This window comes from Lissotriton vulgaris, chromosome 6, assembly GCF_964263255.1.
Source record: "Lissotriton vulgaris chromosome 6, aLisVul1.2, whole genome shotgun sequence".
Classification (NCBI taxonomy): domain Eukaryota; kingdom Metazoa; phylum Chordata; class Amphibia; order Caudata; family Salamandridae; genus Lissotriton; species Lissotriton vulgaris.
The window spans coordinates 183,913,204-183,938,204 of NC_141694.1; the positions used below are offsets into that span (position 1 = coordinate 183,913,204).

Here is a 25,001-nt window from a genome sequence, read left to right on the forward strand (position 1 = left end):
CAAAAGATATGGAATTTCTAATATATGGCGATCAATCACACCTGGTTAGTGTTCTGATTCAAACAATTAGTCCACTTTTCTAGGCCATGTACTTACTACACACAGTCATTTAATAACAAATGCAGTCAGGTTTTCATGCAGTCAACCCAATCCAGTATTTAGCATGTGTCATTATCACTGATAAGCCCTTCCAAACACAACACTCTGGTACACATAGGCAAATGCACACAAGTTTGTAGCAGCTTTTCTATCTGGTCTACCACCTACTCAACCTACACCATGAGACTTATGGTTCAAGGAAAAAGTAGGACCAACATCCCACTTTCCATGTCATGCCATCTGTCTCTCAACTTGACCCAGGACACCTAACATTGCACACTCCACTTTAGTATGTTGTTTTTGGTTCTTATCTGACCTATATTTCAAGTTTGTTTGATATTTTGATATAAATTATTTTAGTCCCTCCATCGAGGGGAATCAATCACACTATTGAAATAAAATAGAGGCAATAGATGTAACATTTACAGTGAAGCTTAAATAATAGACCGTGCTAAGTACAGGTTATGGCCTTGTTTACATGACATGTCATTGCATTATTTTATTTTAGGATCCCTACAACAATATTGTGCGTACAGTGATTGAAGCCATGGCTGCAGTATTCGGAGGCACCCAGTCTTTACATACAAACTCCTTTGATGAAGCCTTGGGGTTACCTACAGTGAAGAGCGCACGTATCGCCAGGAATACTCAGATTATAATTCAAGAGGAATCGGGCATTCCCAAAGTGGCAGACCCATGGGGCGGTTCTTACATGATGGAAAGCCTCACGAACGATCTGTATGATGCTGCCCTCAAGGTAGATATTTTATTTTGAGGGCTCACATAAGGAAAGTTAATATTCCCTAATAAATCAGAATATTTAATCATTGCCTGCTGCTGGTCCCTCACAAAGTGGCATAGACGGTTACATTTTAGGTACGGGCACAACTCTGATTGTTATGAAGATCAAGGTCTGATGATTAAAAGTCTAGCATGTAATTTATACCCTATTCATACATATTCTATGACAATCTGAACCTTTTCTGAGCTCATCTGGTTGGTTACTGAGCAGTATCCTTTGTAAGTATGGTTTACCATCCCACAAATGGTAATCTGTTACACCATTACCTTTCTATAGAGGATGCTAACTTGAAATGACCAAGACCGAGAATCTCACCAGTTGGAGGCATGTGAGCTGTAGATCACATGCTTTGCCTAGCCCGCCATCTACTGTTGGGTCTGGATGTGTGCACTTTGTTTTTGTTCGAAGAAGTCTTTTCCAGTCACAAGGTAGGTGACTCCTCCTTTTGGTGATTTTGGACATCGGCTCCATTGTTAGATTGTTTTTTTTTCCACCATCAGGTTCGGATGTGAATTGCTGGGCTCCGGTTCGGCACCGTTTCTCGGGTTCCCTTCGATGCGCAATCCACTACCCTCGATGGCATTGTTTCTCGATCACATTTCCCAATCTCCACGTATCGTTTTGACTCAAAGATCTTCGATCTAAAAACTCGTGAAGGGGCGGGGTGTTGGACATACCTGCATCGGGCTCACTAGCAGTCGATGGAATGTATTCCATTCAAGCTCTGTCCCAGGTGTTGCGCCAAGTTTCCGCGCACTGACCTGGACGAAGTGTGCAACCTCTGTTTATCCCCGGAACACAATGAGAAAGATTACGACGCATGCCGATTGTTTCGATCGAAGAAGGCGCTTTATGATGGTCGGGATTGACGTCTCGAGATGCAACACCAAGGAGGCTCCGTACCGGACATCTTCAGCGAAAATTCCGACTGTGAAGAAACACAAGCCCAAGGAGCCGAGGAAGAAGAACCCATCTCGGTGTCTGAGGCCGACTCCGACATGGAAGAAGAAGAGCAATTTACACCGGGTCAGTGTACCGTGAGTACAGAAACCCCCTTGCCCCAACAACACCATACAAAATAGGCTCCGGTCCTTCCTCTGTCTGCATGCCAAGGTCGGCACCGAGAAAAAGTTTTGAGCACCCCGCCGACGGGCTGGACGCCGAAACACAAAGAGAAACCTTCCGGCTCGGGACCGAGTCAGCCCCATGCCGGCTGCATGGGGCTGACTCTGAAATCCTCTGCGTCAAAATCCAAGCATGTCCTGGTCCATCTTTGTCGAAGACTAAATCTTTGGTACCCACAAGTAAAGATAAAAAGACTCTGCTAAAAGAGCCTCGGTCTGATGTTCCCCCTTCGCGTCCATAACAGAAAGAACTGGTTATTCACCCAGATACTGGACATATTCATGCCAGACTGCCTGAAAAAAGGAACCTAGGCCAACAGGATGAGCACCACATGCCTCTGAAGAAAAGGGGTACTAACCCTTCACCACCATACGTTTCACCACCTTCACCTACTAATCCTCAATTACTTATCACAGTCACTAATTCACCACCACCACTATCACCTGACCCACAGAATGAAGGGGATAGGGATGAGGATAGGCCACAAGATGTTGATCCATGGGAGGATTGTGACACTGATCCACACACAGATACTGACCCTGACTTATACCCGCCCAGGCCATCACCACCTGATGACAATATAGGCTACATTGAGCTTCTTAACAGGGCTGGTCATTACCATGGGGTGGACCTACATAAGGAGGTTTTAGAGGAGGACTTCTTGTTTGAGACCCTAAGTCTGGACTCTTTGGTACAGCAGTTGACGCCTCGTTGGAAAAAATGAAGAAAGACACTAAGGCCGCAAAGTCTATGGGGGCTTTGCAGTTACCTGAGAATAGGGGTTTCTTTCAATGCTCCTCTTTACAGGCGTGGCTCCAAAAATATTTGCACAGAAAATCCCTCCTCCTCTTACAAGGGCAACAACCAATCGCCCTCATCAAGAGGCTATTTCAGATGAGGTTTTAGAGGAAACAATGGTAAGAGAAGAGGCAGAGGCAACTCCACACACACTTTCCCCACAAACAACAAGCAGTGACTTCCTTTCGCTACCCCCGATCATTCCACTTCTGTCGGGGGACGTCTCTCCCAAATTCTCCCTGTCAGAAACGTAATCCCCTCAACCAAATGGGTTTTACAAATTATCCAATATGGTTACTGCCTGGAACTTACAGACACTTCCCCAAACATTCCTCTAAGATCACACGCAATGTCACAGGAACATCTTACCCTTCTAAAGAAAGAAGTTCTGTCTCTGTTAGAGAAAGGAGCTATAGAACTAGTCCCATGAAAATATCAAGAGGCCGGGGTATACGCCCTGTACTTCTATCAATAAATCAATCATAGGATTTGTAGAGCGCACTAAATACTCGTGAGGGTTTCAAGGCGCTGGGGGGGTGCTGCTACTGCTCAACGGCCCAGATCTTGAGGAGTCTTCTGAAGGACAGCAGGTCTTGGGTCTGCCGTAGGTGGATGGGGAGGGTGTTCCAGGTCTTGGCGGTGAGGTGGGAGAACGATCTGCCACCGGAGTTCGCTCTTCGAATGCGAGGGACTGTTGCTAGGGTGAGGTTGGCGGAGCGGAGCTGGCGGGTGGGGGTGTAGAAGCTGAGTCGGCTGTTAAGGTACGCTGGTCCGGTGTTGTGGAGTGCCTTGTGTGCATGGGTGAGGAGCTTGAAGGTTGTTGACGGGGAACCAGTGCAGGTCTCTCAGGTGGGGTGTGATGTGACTGCGGCGAGGGATGTCGAGGATCAGGCGTGCAGAGGCATTCTGGATGCGTTAAAGCTGTCTCAGGAGTTTGGCCGAGGCTTCTGCGTAGAGGGCCTTTCCATAGTCCAACCTGCTTGGTGACCCGTCTTCTTGTCTCAGTGGGGATCCACTTGTAGATCTTGCGGAGCATCTGGAGGGTGTTGAAGCTGGAGGACGAGACGGCGTTGACCTGCTTGGTCATGGAGAGGGTGGAGTCGAGGATGACCCCTAGGTTGCGTGCGTGGTCGGTGGGTGCTGAAGCTGTTCCCAGTGTGGTCGGACACCAGGAGTCATTCCAGGCCTAAGGAGTGGATCCGAGGATGAGGACCTCCGTCTTTTCTGAGTTCAGCTTCAGTCGGCTGTTCCTCATCCATTCGGCGATGGGCTTCATTCCTTTGTGGAGGTTGGTTTTGGCGGTTTGGTGGTCCTTGGTGAGGGAGAGGATCAGCTGGGTGTCGTCGGCGTAGGAGATGATGTTGAGGTCATGCAGTTGGGCGACGTGGGCGAGTGGCGCCATGTAGATGTTAAACAGCGTTGGGCTAAGGGATGAGCTCTGGGTTACGCCGCAGATGATCTCGGTGGCTTCGGAGCAGAAGGGGGGGCGTACGCTCTGTGTTTTGCCAGAGGAAGGAAGTGGTTCAGTCCAGGGCCTTTTCTTGGATCCCGGTGTCGTGTATGCGTATTCGTAGTGTGCGGTGGCAGACCTTGTCGAAGGCACGCTGACCTCAGAGAACTAAATCTATACATTCAGTCGGACCACTTTCACATGGTCACACTCCAGCAAGTGCTCCCGCTCCTTCAACAAGGCGACTTTCTGTCCACTCTGGACATAAAGGACGCCTATTTCCATATCCCAATACACCCTGCTTACCGCAAATTCCTCCGTTTCGTAGTAGCAGTCCAGCACTATCAGTTCAAGGTGCTCCCATTCGGAATGACTACAGCACACAGGGTTTTCACCAAGTGCCTGGCAGTAGTCACAGCTCATCTACGAAGACAATACATTCACGTCTTCCCACATTTGGACGGCTGGCTCATAAAAGCCAGCTCACAAAAAGCTACCTACGTCACACTTACAAAACAGGGCAATTGCTCCACGATCTTGGATTCACAATAAATCTGTCCAAATCCCATCTACATCCATCCAACACACAGGCATATCTAGGAGCCACAAAAGATACACAAAAGGCTTTGGCCTACCCCAGTCTGGCCAGAATCCTCAACATGCACACTTTACTGTGACAGTTTCAGCCTCAACACTCATTGCCAGCTCGAGTGTTCATGCATTTAATAGGGATGATGGTGTCTTGCACTCTAATAGTCCCTTACGCACTACTCCAGATGCGTCCCCTTCAGGAGTGCTTAGCACGTCAGTGGAATCGGGCTCAGGGTCTCTTATAAGATCTAGTGTTGGTGGATGGCCGCACCCATTGCTCTCTGCCGTGGTGGAATACACAAAACCTTTCAAAAGGGCTGCCCTTCATAGACCCAGTACCACAGATAGTGCTAACAGCAGAGGCATCGCTCACTGGTTGGGGAGCTCATCTCCAGACAAATACATTACAGGGCATGGCTGCAGCAAAAGCAGCTTCACATAAATCATCTAGAACTGCTAGTGATTTTTCTAGCGCTCAAAGCGTTTCAAGTACATCTAGTAAGCAAAGCTGTCCTGATCCGTACAGACATAACAGCAATGTACTACATACAAAAACAGGGGGGACACACTCTCTCCAGCTGTCACAACTAGCACAGACTATCTGGAGATGGGCTATACGTCACAAAATACTTCTCCTCGCAGAACACCATCCAGGAGTAAACAATCAAATTGCAGATCTGCTCCCTCGTCAAAGACAACAGATTCACGAATGGAAACTCCACTCTCAAGTCCTCCTCCCATAGTTCCAAATGTGGGGCTTTACCAACATAGATCTGTTCGCCACAAACCTAACGCAAAATGCCCAAGGTTCGCATCCAGGCATCCACATCCATTGTCTAATGGCAATGCACTATGGATGAATTGGTCAGGGATATTTGCCCCCCCCCCCCCCATTCCGTTAGTGGTTCAGAAGCTCAGGCAGGCGTCCCTGACACTAATCCTAGTTGCTCCCACATGGGCTTGGCAACCCTTGTTCACAACACTGTTGGAGCTCTCAGTAGTTCCTTACCAAAAACTACATCTCACTCCCAATCTTCTCACTCAGAGCCATGGAGAGAGAAGACATCCAGGTCCCAGTCATCTCAATCTTGCGATCTGGCGCCTGAAATCTTAGAGTTTGGCTAACTTATTATCTTGCCAGACTGCATGAACATCATCAAAGAGGCTAGACGTCCTACCACAAGAGCATGCTATGCAGCAAAGTTGAAGCGATTTGTGTTATTCTACAATCACAATCCACTCGATCCACTGGACGCTTCAGTTCAAAGCATCATTTCCTATTTATTACATCTGCAACATTCCAATTTAGCGTACTCTTCCATACGCTTGCATCTTGCTGCAATAGCTGCATATCTACAGAACAGACAACACTTGTCTCTCTTTAGAGTGCCTGTCATTAAAGCCTTTATGGAGGGACTTAAAAGAATAATTCCTCCATGACTTCAATCTGCTTCAGTGTGGAATCTCAACATTGTCCTTAACGGACTGATAGGTCCACCCTTTGAGCCATTGCATAGATGTGAACTGCAATTTCTCACTTGGAAGGTAGCTATCACATCACTGAGGAGAGTGGGTGAGCTTCAGGCACTAACCATAGAAGAACAATTTTTACAAGCACACCAAAACAGAGTGGTTCTTTGGACTAACCCTAAATTCCTACCAAAGGTCGTTTCTGCCTTCCATATTAACCAATCTTTTGATTTGCCTGTGTTCTTCCCTCAACCAGATTCTGTGGCAGAACGTGCTTTTCCCACTTTAGATGTGAAAAGATTACTACTCTACTATGTAGAAAGGACGAAAACTTTCCGAAACACAAAACAACTCCTTGTCGCTTTTGCGCCACCACATATCAAAATCAGGCTTTGCCAGGTGGATAATCAAGTGCATTCAGACATGCTATGCAAAGGCAAAATTAACACTAACAATTCCCTCTAGAGCACACTCCACACGCAAACTAGGGGCTTCCATGCCGTTCTTAGGGAATATACCCATAGATGACATCTGCAAAGCTGCAACTTGGTCTACACCTCACACATTCAAAAAATTCTATTGTGTAGATGTTTTAGTAAGACAGCAAGCTAGTGTGGGCCAAGTAGTTTTACGGACACTATTTCAAACGGCTGCATCAGCTACAGTTAGCCACCGTTTTGGGTCTATGCAAAACATGTGATCTACAGCTCACATGCCTCAAACGGAAAATGCTACTTACCCAATATACATTTGTTCTTGGTATGTAGAGCTGTAGATTCACATGCGCCCACCCGCTTCCCCTGGTACCTATACCTGTTGGAGTAATATATTACGTATATACATCTCTTACTACCTCCATTATCATCCCCGCGGCAAACAATCTAACAATGGAGCCAATGCCCGTGCACACTATCACCGAAGGAGGAGTCGCCTACCTCATGACTGGAAAAGACTTCTTCGAACAAAAACAAAGTGCAAACATCCGGACCCAACACTAGATGGTAGGCTATGCAATGCATGTGAATCTACAGCTCCAAATGCCAAGAACAGATGCATACTGGGTAAGTCGCATTTTCCTTTTATATGGTAGGTACAAAAGCGAGGGTTAGGATTACTGTAAAGATGATTCTTAGCTTTAAGGTTAGGGTAAAGGTTAGGGTGAGAGTTTGAAATAGTTTTAGAGTCATGGTAAGGGGAAGATGGGCTTAGCCTTTGGTTTAGTTTGGGGTAAAGGTTAGTCTTAGGTTTAGAGTTTGAATGAGGCTTGTGGTATGGAGTAGGTTTAACTTTATGTTTATTTAGTGTTGTGCTTATTATTATAGTAAGATGCGGAATAAGGTTTAGTGTTATGGAAATGGGTTAGGCTCAAGATTAGTACACTTACCCTTTTATTTAGCCTATTCTGAAGTGTTATTCTCAATAGAGGAAATGTTGATATAGTGGATTCTTATGGTACCTCAATGTAGCTATATTCTATGTAGTGAGATACGACAGTGGGTAATGTAATTTGTCACGGTACCCTGCGCCATCTTCTCCAGTTGGATACTGCTTCTTTTATGCATTTTGCTTGACTTCGCTACCTTTGAAGTGTAGTGAGTGCTGACTGTGTGAGTGGGCAGGCCTTAGACACTTATGGCCCGATTTAGAATTTCGTGTTTGAGACAAGGGTCACCCTAATCACAAGGAACCAGGGTATTTACATTTTAACAAGGAAACAATGATTCATCTGGAACATATATATTGGATATTTGATAATGGCTATGCACAATGGCATTTGTCAGTTATAGAAGGACGCTGAAAGAGAAGACCAATTTTGTAGAACACAATATGGAGACTAATGTTCTTTTTGCAAATTTTTCAATTATATTCTATTACACCTGAAAAAGGGTGCCCAGTGTCCCAAGTAAACTTAGAACTTATGTATCAGAAGTGACAAAGTTGTGGCATATTTACAATGTTTCATGATCAACAATGCAAAATACATAACCATTGTTGACAGCCTTTTGACTTATCCACATGCAGTAGGGGGTCTCATCAGGACCCAACAATGAGTGACACCTGCAGTAATGTATTTAATGAATGGACAGAGAAGAGATGTGCACACCGGTCACATGCGTGAAAACAGAAGCAAAAAGCTACTCAAATGAGGTCCAGCAGGGCATCCAGTCAGGGAAAGAAATGGACAACTTTTATGGCGTGTATGTAGATGCATACGTGCAATTTATGGTGAGAAAAAGAGACACATCAATCCAAGGTTCAATGTGTCACCGGGGTTCATTATAAGAGTGATGAATGATTTATTCCTGGATACGAGGGGAAGTGGGCCACCTTGGTCAGCTACACAACGCGGTTAGCAATTAATAGCTAAGCTCACATTCCTTCGGAGACTGCCGAAGTTAGCCTCCTTGTGCTGAAAATCCGATTTTCAGCTGTAATAGAATGATTGCAAAAACAACTTTGGTCTCCACATTGTCTTCTATATAATTGGTCTTCTCTTTCAGCGTCCTTACTCAAATGATGAATGCCATTGTGCATAGTCATTATCAAATACCCAATATATTTTCTGCATGAACCATTGTTTCACGATTTAGAGTTTGGCAGGTGGGTTACTCCATCAAAGATATTACAGATATCCTGTTTGACTTATTAGAAGTGTGTTATATTCTGTCTTGTATCTTCTCTTGTAATAATGTGGACAGGATATTCAGCATGTTTGTGACGGATTCGCCAAACTCTAAATCTGACCTTTAGACACAGCATGATGAAATATTGAACACTCACTAAAGTGAATGCTCAGTCACCTCTATCTTGCTAATGAAGAACAGGCCTTTTAGCTACTATTAGTAAAAAAAGAAGTCTCCGTTCCAAAGTTTTATATATCATTTACAGGCTAGTTCGAAGATTTTCAATAATGGCCCTATGGTGAATGTAATCCTATGGGACTCCTGTCAGGTTGCCAGGGAGCATTAGAACGAACTCTGTCACCATTAGAATGACCTTAAATGTCCATAATGTGCAAACTGTACTTGAGTCGATTGCTAGGACATTTACATTCTGACCTAATGTCTCCATTATTGTAGCCTTCATCATTATCACTGGTTAAAACAGGACAGTTTAACTCTATTTCAATTATGCATAAGCTCCGAGACATACTACTAGGGAATGATGTATGAGCTAATGTTTCATATCCAAGCAAACTGCAATTGCATTTTTTTAGGTATTTTGCAATAGCTTCTCACAAAGAGCAACAAGCCCTCCACCATTCTTAGTATTGAGGAATTAATTATATGGATGTTAAAACATCTTATGTGATAATTCCTCATTTGGAAATCTAAATCCCTGGAAGGCAGGCTGGTATGGTGAACAACTTGTGGGAATGCAGATTTCTTAAGCAATTACATAGACCATAGACAATGGTTCATAATAGCACAGCAGTTTCATATTTGTGAATTACTGATCCTTGTGGTATTGGTAATTTTAAATGTTAAATTACAATTTAGAATGTTCCCTTAAGAAACCGCATTACACATCAGTGCATCCGTGCCCTGGATGTCCACTTGTATTAATATCTGGATCCTTAATGCTGACTTTGTGTCATAGGCTAACATGGATCATGTGTGTGTGCCATGAAATAGGTCTGTCTCAAGGATTGTTGTCTCTAGGACCAGGAGGGGCGCCCAAAGCTCTACCCTTATAGTGGTGGAAGGCTACTACCTTCACCAGGAGTTAAACAGCTCAAGCGCATTCGTGGCAGCATACCATGTAGTGCTCAGTAGTAGTGACCATATCTGTTTTACCCTGAGTCACTGGAGTGAGGTCTATAGGCTCACTCACCTTTTTTTAAAAGTTCTGCTTCTGTGTGATTAACTCATCCTTCATCTACATCAGGTAGATTTGGAAGTGCTGCACAGCATATGAGTAGTGACTTTGCGCTGGTTGTATGTGTACCTGTGATGGGTAAGGTACATGGATATAGCAATACCACACAGTATATGTATGGTTAGCACATGTACTGAATGTATGTATACTTGGTGTAATATAGTGCATGATAGATGTAGTCTTGTGCAGTGCATGTGCAGGGAAAGCAAGTGCTGAGTGTGTGTGCGATTGCATGAAGTACATACATGAAGGGTGAAGCGTGGTGTAGCACATTTGGCGATTGGGTGTGCTGGTAATGTGTGTTTTAAAATAGCACACGCTTGTACAGTGCAGAAAGGCTAAAGTGCAGAACAGTGCACACAGATTGAATGTGTGTGCTGAATGTGTGTGTGCCTGTAATGGTACAATACAAAGAAGTAAAAGTGGTTGCAGTAAGTGTGCTGTGAATGCAGAAGGAGTGCCAATGTGTCTGCAATGTTACATTACATGAAGGACCCTGGGTTCCGTTTGGGAGGCTCAGGCCTGCCTTGTGAAAACATGATCAGGAGATTTATTACCACCCCCTGAGCACACAAATACAATAGCCAATATTGATTTAAACTGTATCCTAGTTGCATAAAGGATTAGCTGGCAAGCCACAATGTATCAAATTGATTCAAGTCCATTCATCAAATGTTTGTAGTCACTTTAAATCTTCAAAAGTTTATTCTGGCCAGATTTTTCTGTATATTCGGTACATCAGTCTCTGTGTTAAGATGGTACATCAGCCAACACGTGTTTCGTCGTGTACTAATACAACACATAGACTTCCTCAGGGCTGCGACCAAATAAACAATGCCCATAATTAAAATAAATTTTCTATATGGCAAGAAAGGAAGAGAAAATATAGTACCCTTCACCTAGAAAAGATATTGTGCAGAACTTATTATCGTGTAGGCACTTCCCGTGAGAAAGAAAGTAAATTTATAACCCAATTAGGGTTTGAAGTTTGCACTCAAAATATCTGTGAGTACCTTATAACCCAGTAAAAATCAATGTAGGATTAGTAAGGTATATTCACCTCGGAATATATAGTTATCCTGGATGTTTGACTTCCTCGTCTTGTTACCAGGTAAATCGTCTATATAACAAAATGAGCGCTAACAAATGTCACCAAACACAGCTTCTGTATGTCCGTCATCACATTATCACAATAGCCTCCAAAATTCTTATCAGAAGTCTAATACAACTATAATCAAATCCTTATAAAAAAAATCCATGCTTTTATCTTCTTTAAGAAGATTATCCTGTACCTGTCATAGGTTCGTGACAACAATATCTAAATCCACTTTATATAAATAAATACCCTCGTTTTTGCCAAACCAAGTTGGTACGCACGCTTACAACTATTATCCATTATCCATAGTATAGTGTGTAGAGTAGTACTCACCAAAATTATCAAAAACACGAATTCAATATTCTTCACAAATAATCCAATCCCTTCTTGGTCCTTCCTAAAAAGACAGAACAACGTGTATATCCTATTCCTTATTTATAGCTATACTCCATTTAGCCAGTAATTCTAATACCTGCTCACCTTATTATAATTGTCACAGTATAGTTTCCTTTGGTTTAGTAAGTTCCCAATTCCTGTAATTTCTAAAAACGTAGTATATACATTAACATCTGATCTCTTAAACACAGCAATATTACGACAATCGATGCGTGCCATAACGCACCACACTAGCTAACTTCGAATACGATATGAGGACGTGCGCTGTAAAATAAAAAAGTAAGTAAGTAAAGTCACCATCTAAACATTAATTCATGTGCTCACCTATGTAATCTATTGTCCTATATCTTACCCTGTCTGTATATTACTCTCCTTTCGTCCTCAATCAACTCGTCTGCTCTCAATAAGGCGTTGTATGTCCCAGTTTACTCAGTCGGAGGACTATAATCGCCAAAAGTCACTGTAACAACCAAAGCATATAATCACTGTCATGCTTCTAAATCCTAAGTCTTGTAAGCTTGTTACCTTCCACTGGCTTACCCAATATCTGTGTCATAAAGTCGTGTTCTCCACCAAGTCGACCTCCTCCTGATAAAAGAGGAGACGCTTTAATATCCTATATTTTTACAAGGATTATATTACATAGGGTTGGGGATGGAGTAATATCCACAAGAGCATACCTTGAAATTGGCAGCAACAATCCTCGCTGCTCGTCGGCGTTCCGCGTAAGCGCCATATTAGAATGTCTATTTATCCCATTTCGTGGCGGGCACCATTTTATAATGGTATTTACCTCGGAATTATGTTAAGAAACCTCTTAAACTAGACCAGCTATTCTAACTACAGCTTCTATACTTATAATGACAGTATATTTAATCTTGGTCTAGTTACGATAATCGCACTCACGTGATGGTCACACTATAGTCAAAATTATCGCAGATTCTATCAGCGTCCTATCGCTACATATTACGGTATATAATCAAGGCTCAATCCCCAACTAATAAAATTAAGCTATATCTAAATCTCTAAAACAGTATACATATGGGCCAATTAATGCTATCTTCAAAGCCGAACGAGTCCAGTATATTAATCCTATATTGTTTCAATCCATTACGATACTCCAGGACAACATTTCTCCCGGTGCACACATCAAAATATTAAAATCAATCTTAAGGGTAGCGTGCATAACGATTGGTCAAGCAACCAACTTAGGAATCCTATAGTCTTCTATTGCCTAATAATATTAGTAAGGTAAAATTGAGGTAAAGAATAGGAAAAAGAGGTGTGCACGTGTTTGCCAATAAAACCAAGGTATTTTTACAGTGAAAAAAGTCCTATCTAATGTCAGAACGTAGCATTTATACAGAATCTAGATTACCATATTTTACGTTGACTATCACAACTTCAATATCTTACTGCATCGTATTTAAATAGTTCACATAACATTTGACCCTCAATATGGTTAACAATCAAGAGAAAGCATTCAATCCCCATTAGTAACATGTAATTAATTTGTCTGGAGGTTATACTTAAAGTACATAGTTACTATTAGCAGAAATTAAAGCAACTTGTATAGGTATGCATTACCATCAATTATTATATACATGTTTCATGGATACAACACTCTCATATAACCATGGCTAACGAGGTCATAGCACATATACATGGCTAAACATGACACTAAAACACTTAATTCTTAATCTGATACTGCTGTCACTCTTGTCCCAAATATTATTGATACTCATTATCGATATTGAGGGCAAGTGTGTTGGTACAGTTCCATCGGTGGAGGTTGCTTGCCGCGGTGTTGGCGTCTCTCGTAATGGGGTGCAGGTGAGGGTGGAAGTGATGTCTTCCTCCGAGACCTTGTTGCAGAGTCTGCGTGGGGGTGGTGCACGTGCCTGGGAGCGGAGGGTTTTCTAAAAGTGAAATGGATGCAGTGGTGGTCCATCCAGAGCTGTTCTGTGGTGTGGCTGAAGGAGATGCGGTTTCCTCCTGCGAGGACGGGGTCGAGTGTGTCCATCTGTGTGAGTGGGGGTGAAGACAAGTTGCTTCAGTCCTATGTTGGTGAGGTTCTCTGAGGTTCTCTGGGAGGGTGGTGGTGTTGGCGTCATTATAGTTGTCCAGGTGGAAGTTGAGGTTTCTGAGTAATATGTAGTCTGTGGAGGCGAGGGCGTTGGGAGAGATGAGGTAGGCAATGATGTTGATGAATGGGGGCCGGGCGGTCTGTAGACGAGGGTTCCGTGGAGTGCCGTTGTGGGCTTAGTCTCGATCTGGAAGTGGATGTGCTCCACGGAGGGCTAGACTTCATCCGAGTTGGTGGTTGTCATGCGAAGGGATCTTGTGTGGATGATGGCGAGGCCTCCTCCTGGGTGGGTGAAGCGGTCTTTCCTCAGGATCTTATATCTGTCAGGAATGGCAGTTGCGATGTCGGGTCTGGAGCTGGCATTGGTCCAGGTCACTGTAAGGAAGGCGACGTCAGGCGTGTGTGTGTGTTGCCGAGGTCCCAGATGTGTGTGGTTTGCAGAGCCAGTGAATGGGGAATAACCGCGAACATGTTACAGGAAGGAGGGTAGGGCAAGGATTTGCCTGACATCTACTAGAGCTCGGACCTCAAGGGGCAATTGTGTTATTGCTTCTGAATGTCGTATACCTTTCCCTGTGTAGAGTTAGAAATAAAATACTTGTTTTTATATGAAAATACACAAAACAATTTGCTAGCCCTCCCACTTATTTCGTCTCGCTTACAGCTCATGAGACTCACAAACAAAAGGCCAGATCACTTTGTTTGTATGGGTAATTTTATTTAACCCTTTTACTCATATTTTTTGTTGAAATTTATCAATTTCATGGGCAAGAAGAACACTTCATAAACACTTACAAAAACATTTATACATATTTACACCTACTAGACACGTATCACATATACTATGTATCAACCAATAAGCAACAAACTTCTCATGCGAATGGTATTTATCAACTCTATAAAGAAAAAATAATTGATGTTTGAGAGCTAGTCAAACCACTGTTAACCGAAAAGGTTTACAAGAAATGTCTGCGGCAGTAATCAGAAGACAATTCCAATTATTTCCAACAAAAGATGATTGAACCCAGAAAGGGCAATTATTCAGGATATCTATCTGCCGTTTTGCCGACGCGTTTCGAATCTGTGATTAGTTACAGATTCTCCTCAGGGCTCTCTCAATGTTTCGATTCTGCACAAAAAATAAAAAATGAAGTTTGTTTTAAAAGTTTGCAAGTTATTTTAGCAAAAGACCCCCTGCTATTGCTACACTAAAACAAGTTGATTTACCTTTATGTAGAATGCGGTGGGCTCTCGTGGATCAGATTGGGCACGAGAGGCTGTGCACCACAAATCAAATGGAATGGAGCTTTAATTCTGTAAAACAATAATTCACAGACTTACAAGGCCATCTAAAGCGGAACCTAGTGATTGCTACAGACCCAAAAACGGCACGCTCATACCTCAATCGAGTCTGGCGTTGATCTCTACATCACTTCCTCATTCTGCTCGTTTTATCTAGTTTATGCGACCTGTGGGAAATTAAAGGTCGCGCTCAGTTTCGGTCTTCATTGTGACACTTGGACAATATTGGAAGTGAAGTGAAATTGTTTAAAAGACACATACCTAAGGTTTCAGATTTTTGCACAGGGCGGCGGTCGCCATGCCGTGTGTTTGGTTTCTTTGTTGAATCCGATGTCAATTGGTGGCGGGAATGCGTGTTCCCTGTCCTTTACAGCAGCGCTGCTTACTCGCGCTATAAAACAAGAATGGGAGGGATAGGGGTTTACTTAATCTTTGCCACGGAACGCTGCCTGTGAAATGATGTTTAAATGTTTTTGTATTTTTTTGTAAGTGTTTATGAAGTGTTCTTCTTGCCCATGAAATTGATAAATTTCAACAAAAAATATGAGTAAAAGGGTTAAATAAAATTACCCATACAAACAAAGTGATCTGGCCTTTTGTTTGTGAGTCTCATGAGCTGTAAGCGAGACGAAATAAGTGGGAGGGCTAGCAAATTGTTTTGTGTATTGTTATATTGGGTCCAGCTGCCCCCCGTCCAAGGACCAAACTCCATTTTCTTACCAATGTTTTTATATGAAAGCATGTATTAGACCGGACATTGATTTCTTTTTTGTACTGTTTGCACTATGAGTTATGAGTCATGTTCACTGACCTGTATCTACACCCCCCCCTCCCCCTCCCCCCCCGGAGGGAGGCTTGGCTACAATTACCACTGAGAGCCAAGTACAGAAGGGGTACTTGGCTCAGTTGGTCAGGATCTATAGTTTGTCATCAAGAGTAAAAGGCCTCAAACACCACGATTGGGCCCATTTGTCCCTGCATGCCCATGGCCCTCTGAAAGGCGTTCTGACAATGTGGGAACAATACTTATTGGATTTTAACAAAAGATTAACTACTATTTACTTATGTTTTTTTCTGCAAGCAAATTATTGAGATTGAAGAAATGGGTGGAATGGCCAGAGCTGTTGCAGAGGGATTACCTAAGCTTCGGATTGAAGAGTGTGCTGCTCGGAGGCAGGCAAGGATCGATTCAGGTAACTAGCAATGGGGTATAGACTGTTATCTATATTTGAGTTTTCTAATTCCTTTTCAAGATTCTTGTCTTTACTGGTTTGCGAGCTCTGTTGGTAGTTGTTTGCCCCTGACTTGAACTCTTCTGGCAGCTTCATTAGTTAGTAGGCCGTTTGGCTATGTGGCTTCTCGGGTGTCCTTAAAGAGAACTCAAAGGGTTACAGTGGCTAGACCATGTAGGGGAAGGAAGAGTCCAGTGAGCATACTGTATCCTGCCTTTTTTAGTTTGAGGACCGTAGGCTGCGCTTGCGCAGTTCGGTCCGGAGATTTAATGTTTCTTAGAATGGGGGCTTGAACCCGCCCATCTTCTCCATTGGCTGGCCTCGTAAATGCAGGCCAGCCATTGGAGGAGAGGGGCGTCACTCCCTTTAAGCCCCGTCTTTTCCCGATTCGGGGGCGTTTTTTTCTCTTCTTTCTCTCCCTGACGTCATCGGGAGAGAGCATGCCCCTCATCACGCTGCCTGCACGCTCAAGTCAGCTCTCTGATTGGTGTTCCTTATTAACCAATCAGAGGGCCGACTGGCGCGTGCAGGCAGCGTGCGTGGTGAGGAGGCTTGACTGCAGCAGGGCAAAGCAGGAACCCATACGGTAAGAAGCGGCCGTTGTGTGCTTGTGCTTGCTCCCCTGCCCCCCGTTGCTTGTGCTCGCTGTCCCGCACCGCCCTCGTTGCTTTTGCTTGCTGTCCTCCCCCACCCTCATTGCTCGTGCTTGCTCCCCTGCCCCCCCGTTGCTTGTGCTCGTTGCTTGTGCTCGCTGCAAGCGCAACCAATGCATTTCTTCTGAGCGCCAGCACTTTAGAGCGGCCGAGGACCAAGCCCGAGCACTTTATCAAAGGTCGTTTGTCTCTTTGAGCGATCTTGTCAACATCGTGGATTGTTTTTAGTTTTATTAGGAATAATTTTAGCTTGTCTCTTATTGGGGTATGTCATTAAATAGTAAGTGATGTATGTTTAGTATTGTATATCGTATGCCTGTCTTTGACAGACTGACACAATACAGTGTTCTGACTCTCCGAGGCGTGTATCCTGGGCCGGGGGATGCTGTGGGCCTAGTCTGATATGTAATGCCTCTCTGAGCCACACTTCTCGACTGCACTCTTTCCTCTTGCAAACTTTGGGGTCTGTCTGAGAGTTCGACATCGCCATCGCCATCCCAGAGGGATACAAGATCACCCGAAGAGACCGCGTCAAACAGACTGGAGGAGGCATCGCCATCATCCACAGGGACATCATCCACATCACGACCAACACCGACGACACCCTGAAAACCGCCGAACACCTACACTGCCAGATCCGCACCGACCCGAAGACCACCCTCAGAGGCACCCTGATCTACCGACCCCCAGGACCACGCACACAATTCAGCGAGGACATCGCTGACTTCGTCAGCCCGCATGCCCTGCCCTCCGCTGACAGTGTGTGAAAAATTAAACATTTGATATTACAATTAGGGAAACAAACCGTATGTAAAGCACAACAAATAATTAAAAAGTACAACAACTAATTAAAAAGTACAAGGTTAAGTTTATTTCTAAATGTACATATTCATATTAAAAAAGACTCAGTGCAAAATCATATGCACTAATTAATTTAAAAAAAGTTTACAGTCATACATAAAAAACTTGTATTCAACAAATTTACACCAATTTATACATAATAAAACAGTGGCAAAAAATATATAACATCGACGCGCGTTTCGGCGTTAACAGAACGCCTTCATCAGGAGCCACAATCAATCTGTAAGACATATGCAGAAGAAATTAAAAACATGAAAGGGACATCAATTGACTCCCAACATACAATTCATTGTACATATTTAAACTGTGCTTACATAACAAGAACTCCCTATAGAATGCAGCTGAACTATATAGCTACACAATATTTACAATGAAGATTTATACATTTAAGCAGTGACTATATGTTTGTACCAAAGGAATCAGGGATAGGAGATTCAGGGAAGTTAGATTCCTATGGAGAATCTAATGAGGTGTCTATACCCATCAGAGTGTTACTAGTTCTAATGATGGTATAGGGGATTCAGGGAAATAGGAATCCTGTGGAAAATCCAATGTGGTGACTGTACCCATCAGAATATTCCTAATTATTTTAATGATATAACATACATGGATCTATAGACTATCGTTGAGGTCTTACCTAGGAGAAACACGGGATGAGTGTTCTCTGATCCTTTCTTGTAGATATATCAACACTTTTATTCTCGGTGGAATTTACACTTCACCTGGCTTACTGTTTAAGCTGAAAGACATGTAAAACCTATGGTAAAGCAATATGATTAAACAGAGTTATATTAAGCTCTCCTTTGACTTGTGGTGGAACATCGTGATCCTGTATAGGTAAAAATGGTCTTGCCACCTATCAATTTGGAAGATCAAGTATTAACCTCTAGCTAAGATTTGCCATAAAGAGGCTTGTCATAAAGGGCCTATGCTTATTCTTATATCTTTGTTTAATCAAGTTATCAATTCTTCTCTGACAACCCATAACGAGAAAATCAAGTTCCAAATGTGGTTGTTTTTACTTAACATTGTGGGTTTGTTTTAATATGTTTACCAAACCTTATCATGCACTTCACACAATAGAAGCCCGTGCACCTGATAGAGGACAGTACTTTAATACTTGTTATAGAGCAAGCATGTGCTTTTATGCTTTATGTGAAAACAAATGGTCATGTAACTCCAAGGACTTCAGATTTTAGATATTCTCCTTAATTGCCAAGCTCAACGTTAAACCAACATAACTGCATGTGCGCTTACCCCAATAAGATGAGGGGCCGACAGTTACATCAACCTGTGGGAGCTTCAATTACGGTATGCACAGGCTCCTCACAACCGGTGGAAAAGATAACCACACTGCCAAGGAAGATTACATGGAAAAACATCTAATTATCCAGTATTTGGGTGTCTTTCATAGATTCACATGCCTGAATCATTCCCCGTCGCCGAGACGGGAGCCTCCGGTACATGAAAAAGTAATGTCCTAAGGACATACATAGAGAATATAGGCCGAAGGGCCTCCCCTTATGGGGCCTTTCCACGTCCTTATGCAAAAGGACCGAACTCTCATCGTTAGCCAATCAGCTCCGACCTCCTTCCAGAACCTTCCCGGGAGGAGCCTCCGTCCCTCAGATTTTTCTACCGCACGTTGTGCTAGGGAGTCTCCAACCTGAGCTCTTCAGGTTTCCAAAATTCGAAGTCTCAAACTTCGCCGAAATTCACTTGTACGAAAAGGATTTCATCCTAGCATCGACTACATGTCGGAATCTAATAAGAAAACTTCGTCCATGGCGGACTCACAGAAGAAAGCCCTCCTAAGGGCCTGCTCCTCCTGCGGCAAGCAGCGGATTCAAGCGGAGGACAAGCACGACCTGTGCATATATTGCCTGTACCCTGACCACGTCACTGACAAGTGTAGGGTGTGTAGAGCCTTCCCAAAGAAGACGGTTAAGGAACGGGAAACTCGCCTTCGCGAATGGCTCGACAGGCTTAAGGTCCGAGACACTCTGGAATCTTCCGAGGGTAGTGTCTCCGCGACCTCCAAAGTCTCCAAGAAGAGACCCAGGGTGCAGTCCCCTGGAGAGACAGACACTCCTCCTAAGAAGGCGCACAGGAAGCCTTCGGAGGCACGCTCCACCACCTCCTCCGTGTCTGTTAAGGATGGCCAGAGGTTCAAGAAGCCCGCTCCATCTACTAAGCGGACCACCTCAGTCACGACCACTGTGTCGACTACTACGGCCTCATCGCCCTCCGCGGCGACCACGACGACCACCACTGCGTCCTCGGGCGCACCGGTCTCCTCGACCATTCCTCTGAAACCCTCGAAGGCCGCCTCTTCGTCACCTAAGAGGTCTAAATCGTCACCTAAGAGGTCTAAATCTTCAGGTACGCCTTCGCCGAAAACACCTCATAACGAAGGCTCGTCTCCCAAGACATCGAGGTCAAGTTCGTCTCCTAAACAGTCGAAGTCAAGTTCAAAAACCACACCTTCGACAAAGGCATCTCAAGTCCACGACCCTACCATCAGTAAGGCGGCGACACCCTTATCCCCGCAAAAATTGGTACCGTTAACCCTGACGGAGGTGCCCAAATCACCAACACACATGGCGGGAGCGCCATCTTCACGCACGTCGTCGGAAGAGACCCCGGCGCCATCTTGGAAGGAATCGAGATTGGTCGAAGTCTCTATTCACTCGAGTCCTACACCCTCGGTTCGCCCAACGGTGGAATTGGCACCCGAAGAAGAACAAGACACACTACAAAGTGAAGAGTCGGACGAAGAACAGGAGGTTCACGAAGACCACCAGGACGTCCAAGAGATCCGGGACGGAGTGACGTATCAAGGCAGCTCCCTGACCGTAGACACGGTGAAAACACCGATGATCTGTTTGCCACTGTCTCTGGTCAACGATTTGAAATCCCTGGTGCAGGACTATAAACGAAGGTTCCCGGACGCAGACAGCGGTGCCCAGGTACCGGTCACCCAACCGCAACCGTCGGCCTCGCACCCTTCCGCTCCCCCGGCCCGTCCTCGGAGCCAACTCCGACCGCAAACACAGGCGGAGGACTCATCGGAAAGCGAGGAGGACGACACGGACTTAGAGGAAGGCGAGGTGCAAGACGTCGCCTCGGACCACAGAGACGACGATGCCGATGCTGCGTCATCACACCATTCATCTGCCCCGGCATCCCCGAGACCGCGCCACTCTGAAACGGCGGACGTGGGAGGTTTCCACAAACTGGTGGACAGGGCTGCAAGGCGGTTTCACATGACGGTGGAATCCGCGGAAACGGAATGCTTCCTCCATGACTTCAAGGAGCACACACAGAAATCGACCAAGTCTATTCCTCTGATAGACTTTCTATGGGAACAGGGCAAGAAGCTGATGCTCACGCCTGCCTCGGTGCCGGCGGTGGTTCCGCGCCTGGACAAAAAATATAAGGCCCCGAACTCCGCTCCTGCCTGCCTGACCGGCCACCCCAAACCGGACTCGGTTGTCACTCAGGCGGCCCAAAAACAATCCCGAAACCCCTCCTCGCCGCTGTCCGCGCCCCCGGACAAGGAAGGAAGGAAGCTGGACACCATAGGCAAGAGGTTCTCCACCACATCCGCCATGTCCATCAAGGTGGCAAACTCCATCGCCCTCCTGGGCCGCTACAACCGCCAGCTATGGGAAGACATAGCTCCCTACCTGCAAGGCCTGCCGGCCACGGTCCAGGACGAGGTGAAAGCTCTTCTGGCGGAAGGACAAAACTCCGCGGCTGAAATTATCGACTGCGCCATCGACGCAGCCATGACGGGATTCCGCCAGTTGGCCGGGGCTGCCGTGCTCCGCCGCCAGGGCTGGCTCAAGGCGACGTCTTTTCGGCAGGAGGTCCAATCTAAGGTGCTGGATATGCCGTTCGATGGGCAATTCCTCTTTGGGGAGAAGATAGACGAGGCACTCCAGGCCATCAAAAAAGACACCGACACGGCGAGGGCTCTGGGCTCCCTCCAGTCCCGGAACCAATCCTTTCGGGGAGGCCGCTCCAGGGGTCAGTACTCCTACAGAGGTTCCTACCAAAATCGGTCGTCCTATTCCTATGGCAACAGGAACCAACCCCAGCAGAAACAACAGTCCCGACAGTCATCCGATGGGAGATCGTCCTTCAGAGGCAAATCCGCCAAGAAGGGCGCTGGCGGCCGCCAGTGACCACTTACTCCAGCCAGTCCCACCACCGTCTCAATCCTTTCGAATTGGGGGAAAACTGACCCACTTCCTCCACAATTGGCGAAAAATCACTACGGATCGGTGGGTACTACAAATAATTCAATTTGGACATTCCCTCGAACTGGTCAACACCCCTCCCAACACCCCTCCGCTGAGGCGTGCTCACAGACACCTGCACCTCCTTCTCCAGGAAGTCTCTGCCATGTTGGTCAAAGGAGCCATCGAAAAGGTCCCGGACTCCCAGAAGGGGAAGGGTTTTTATTCCCACTTCTTCCTGGTCCAACAGAAAGGGGACAAGTGGAGGCCGATCTTAGACCTCCGGGCGCTCAACGCCTTCCTGAGGAGTCAATCCTTCCGGATGGTCACAATCCAGGAGATCCTAGGAGCACTGGAAAAAGGCGACTCGATGGTCTCCCTGGACTTACAGGACGCCTACTACCATGTCCCCATACTCGTCAGGCACAGGAAATACCTAAGGTTCGAAATAGCGGGCAGACATTACCAGTTCAAGGTCTTGCCGTTTGGCCTCAAATCTGCCCCACGTATCTTCACGAAGTGCTTGGCGCCCGTGGCTGCCTTCCTGCGACAAAGGGGTCACCAGGTGTTCCCCTACCTGGACGACTGGCTGGTGAAGGCTCCTTCCCCGGAGGACGCGCTGGCTTCCTTCAACGCCTGCAGCGCTCTTTTCCAACAGCTGGGTCTGACGATCAACCTCAAAAAATCGTGCACTACTCCGTCAACGAGGATCACCTTCCTGGGGGCAACCCTGGACACGGAGCGTGCGAAGGCTTTCCCCTCAGAGGACAGGATCTGCAAAGTACTGTCTCTGGCCGCGGCGGTGGCCAAGAAGCCTCGCATCAAGGTCCGGACGTTCACCTCCTTGCTAGGGATGATGTCCTCATGCATTCTCCTCGTACCGCACTGCAGGCTCCGCATGCGCCCCCTACAGGAAGCGTTGGCGAGACAATGGAAACAGTGTTCAGGCTCATTCGACGACATTCTCACAATCACGCCGGCCATCATAAAGGCCCTGCTGTGGTGGAGAAACAGGACTCACCTGACGGCCGGATTGCCGTTCCTCCTGCCGCCGGCACCACTGGTCATCACGACCGATGCCTCACTGGAAGGCTGGGGCGCAGTACTGTTAGACCTTCGAGTCAGCGGCAAATGGGACGCCCAGGAGACACAACTACACATCAACCTCCTGGAGCTGAGGGCAGTGTACCTGGCTCTACAGGCCTTCCTGCCACGCATCGGCTCTTCCCCTGTGCTCGTCAAAACAGACAACACCACGACGATGCACTACCTGAACAAACAAGGGGGAACGCGATCTCTCTCTCTCTCAAGAGAATCGCAAAAAATCTGGAACTGGTTGGTGGCGCACGGCCTCTCCCTCAAGGCGGAGTACGTTCCAGGGAAGGAGAACACTATCGCGGACGCCCTCAGCAGGCAGACCTCTCTCTCCCACGAATGGGAGCTCAACGGCGACACGGTGGCCCACGTCTTCTCACAATGGGGCACCCCGAGGATCGATCTCTTCGCGACGGCAGAGAACACCAAATGCCGAAGCTACGCAAGCTGGCATCCCCAACGGGGGTCGCTGGGAAATGCTTTTTCCATCGGCTGGTCCAGCGTGTTTGCGTACGCTTTTCCGCCGTTCCCGATGATACCGAGGCTCCTCCGGAAGATGAGGACAGAACCGTGCACGCTGATACTGATTGCTCCGTACTGGCCGAGACAACATTGGTTCTCGGATCTTCTTCGCCTATCCATCAGGCCCCCGATTCACCTGCGACAACTCCCGAACCTCTTGACAATGTCCGGAGGCCAGGTACACCACCCGAACCTCCGTTCGCTCAACTTATCGGCTTGGCTCCTGAGCACCGTGAGTTCGGGGAGCTAGACATACCGCAGGACTGCAGGGAGGTACTGGCCAAAGCGAGAGCGAGCAGCACGACCAAGACCTACTCGCTGAAATGGAAGAGGTTCTGCGTGTGGTGTTCGGAACAAGACTTACACCCGCTCCGGGTCACCCCAGTACAACTGCTACCGTACCTACTGCACCTGGCTCAATCGGGACTGGCTCACGCCTCCATTAAGGTTCATCTGGCTGCGATTTCTAGGTTCACCAGGACCCCATCGGGACCCTCCCTCTGGTCCAGTCGACTGGTAAAGCAATTTCTAAAAGGACTTTACAGATCCTTTCCGAGGCCTCGGAAAGTTCCTCCAACCTGGCAGTTGAACTTGGTGCTAAACCAATTAATGAAACACCCATTCGAGCCCATACACCGGGCATCGCTCAAGCATCTCTCCTGGAAAACGGCTCTCCTGCTAGCCCTGACGTCGGCCAGAAGGGTCAGCGAACTTCAGGCGCTGTCCATTCAGGAACCGTATCTCCAATTCAGGCACGACCGAGTGGTACTCAGGCCCAACCCTAGATTCATTCCTAAAGTGCCGTCAGACTTTCATCTGAACGAACCAATTGTCCTCAAGTCGTTCTTTCCGGACCCTTCCACGGCAGCGGAAAGGGCGCTGCATTCCCTGGACATTAAAAGGTGTCTCAAATTCTACTTGGACAGGACCAAAGACGTCAGGAAGTCTTCTCAACTCTTTGTAGCCTACAGCAACCCGCGCATGGGGTTGCCCTTGACAAAACAGAGCATCTCACGCTGGATTTCTTCAGCGATTGCTTTCTGCCATGATCAGGCCGGACGGCCTTTGACAGATCGAGTGGCTGCCCACTCGACCAGAGCGATGTCAACGTCAGCGGCGCTCTTCGCTGGAGTGACGATCCTGGACATCTGCCGAGCGGCGACATGGAAGTCCCCGCATACCTTTTCCAGGCACTACTGCCTGGACATCGAACTGCAGAGGGACGCTGCAGTGGGACAAGCGGTGCTGCGCCATCTCTTCCAATAAGGTGAGCCTTACCTCGTCCCGCCATCCAGGTATG

At 46.3% G+C, this 25,001-nt stretch overlaps 1 protein-coding gene across 1 annotated transcript in view; it reads left to right on the forward strand.

Annotated features, from left to right (window-relative positions):
* MMUT (methylmalonyl-CoA mutase) overlaps positions 1-25,001 on the forward strand; it is a 267,755-nt gene that overhangs the window by 73,156 nt on the left and 169,598 nt on the right. The window contains exons 6-7 of the mRNA XM_086926220.1: positions 608-856; positions 16,176-16,287. Coding sequence (XP_086782346.1) covers positions 608-856; positions 16,176-16,287 — 361 coding nt within the window. The remainder of the gene's footprint in view (positions 1-607; positions 857-16,175; positions 16,288-25,001) is intronic.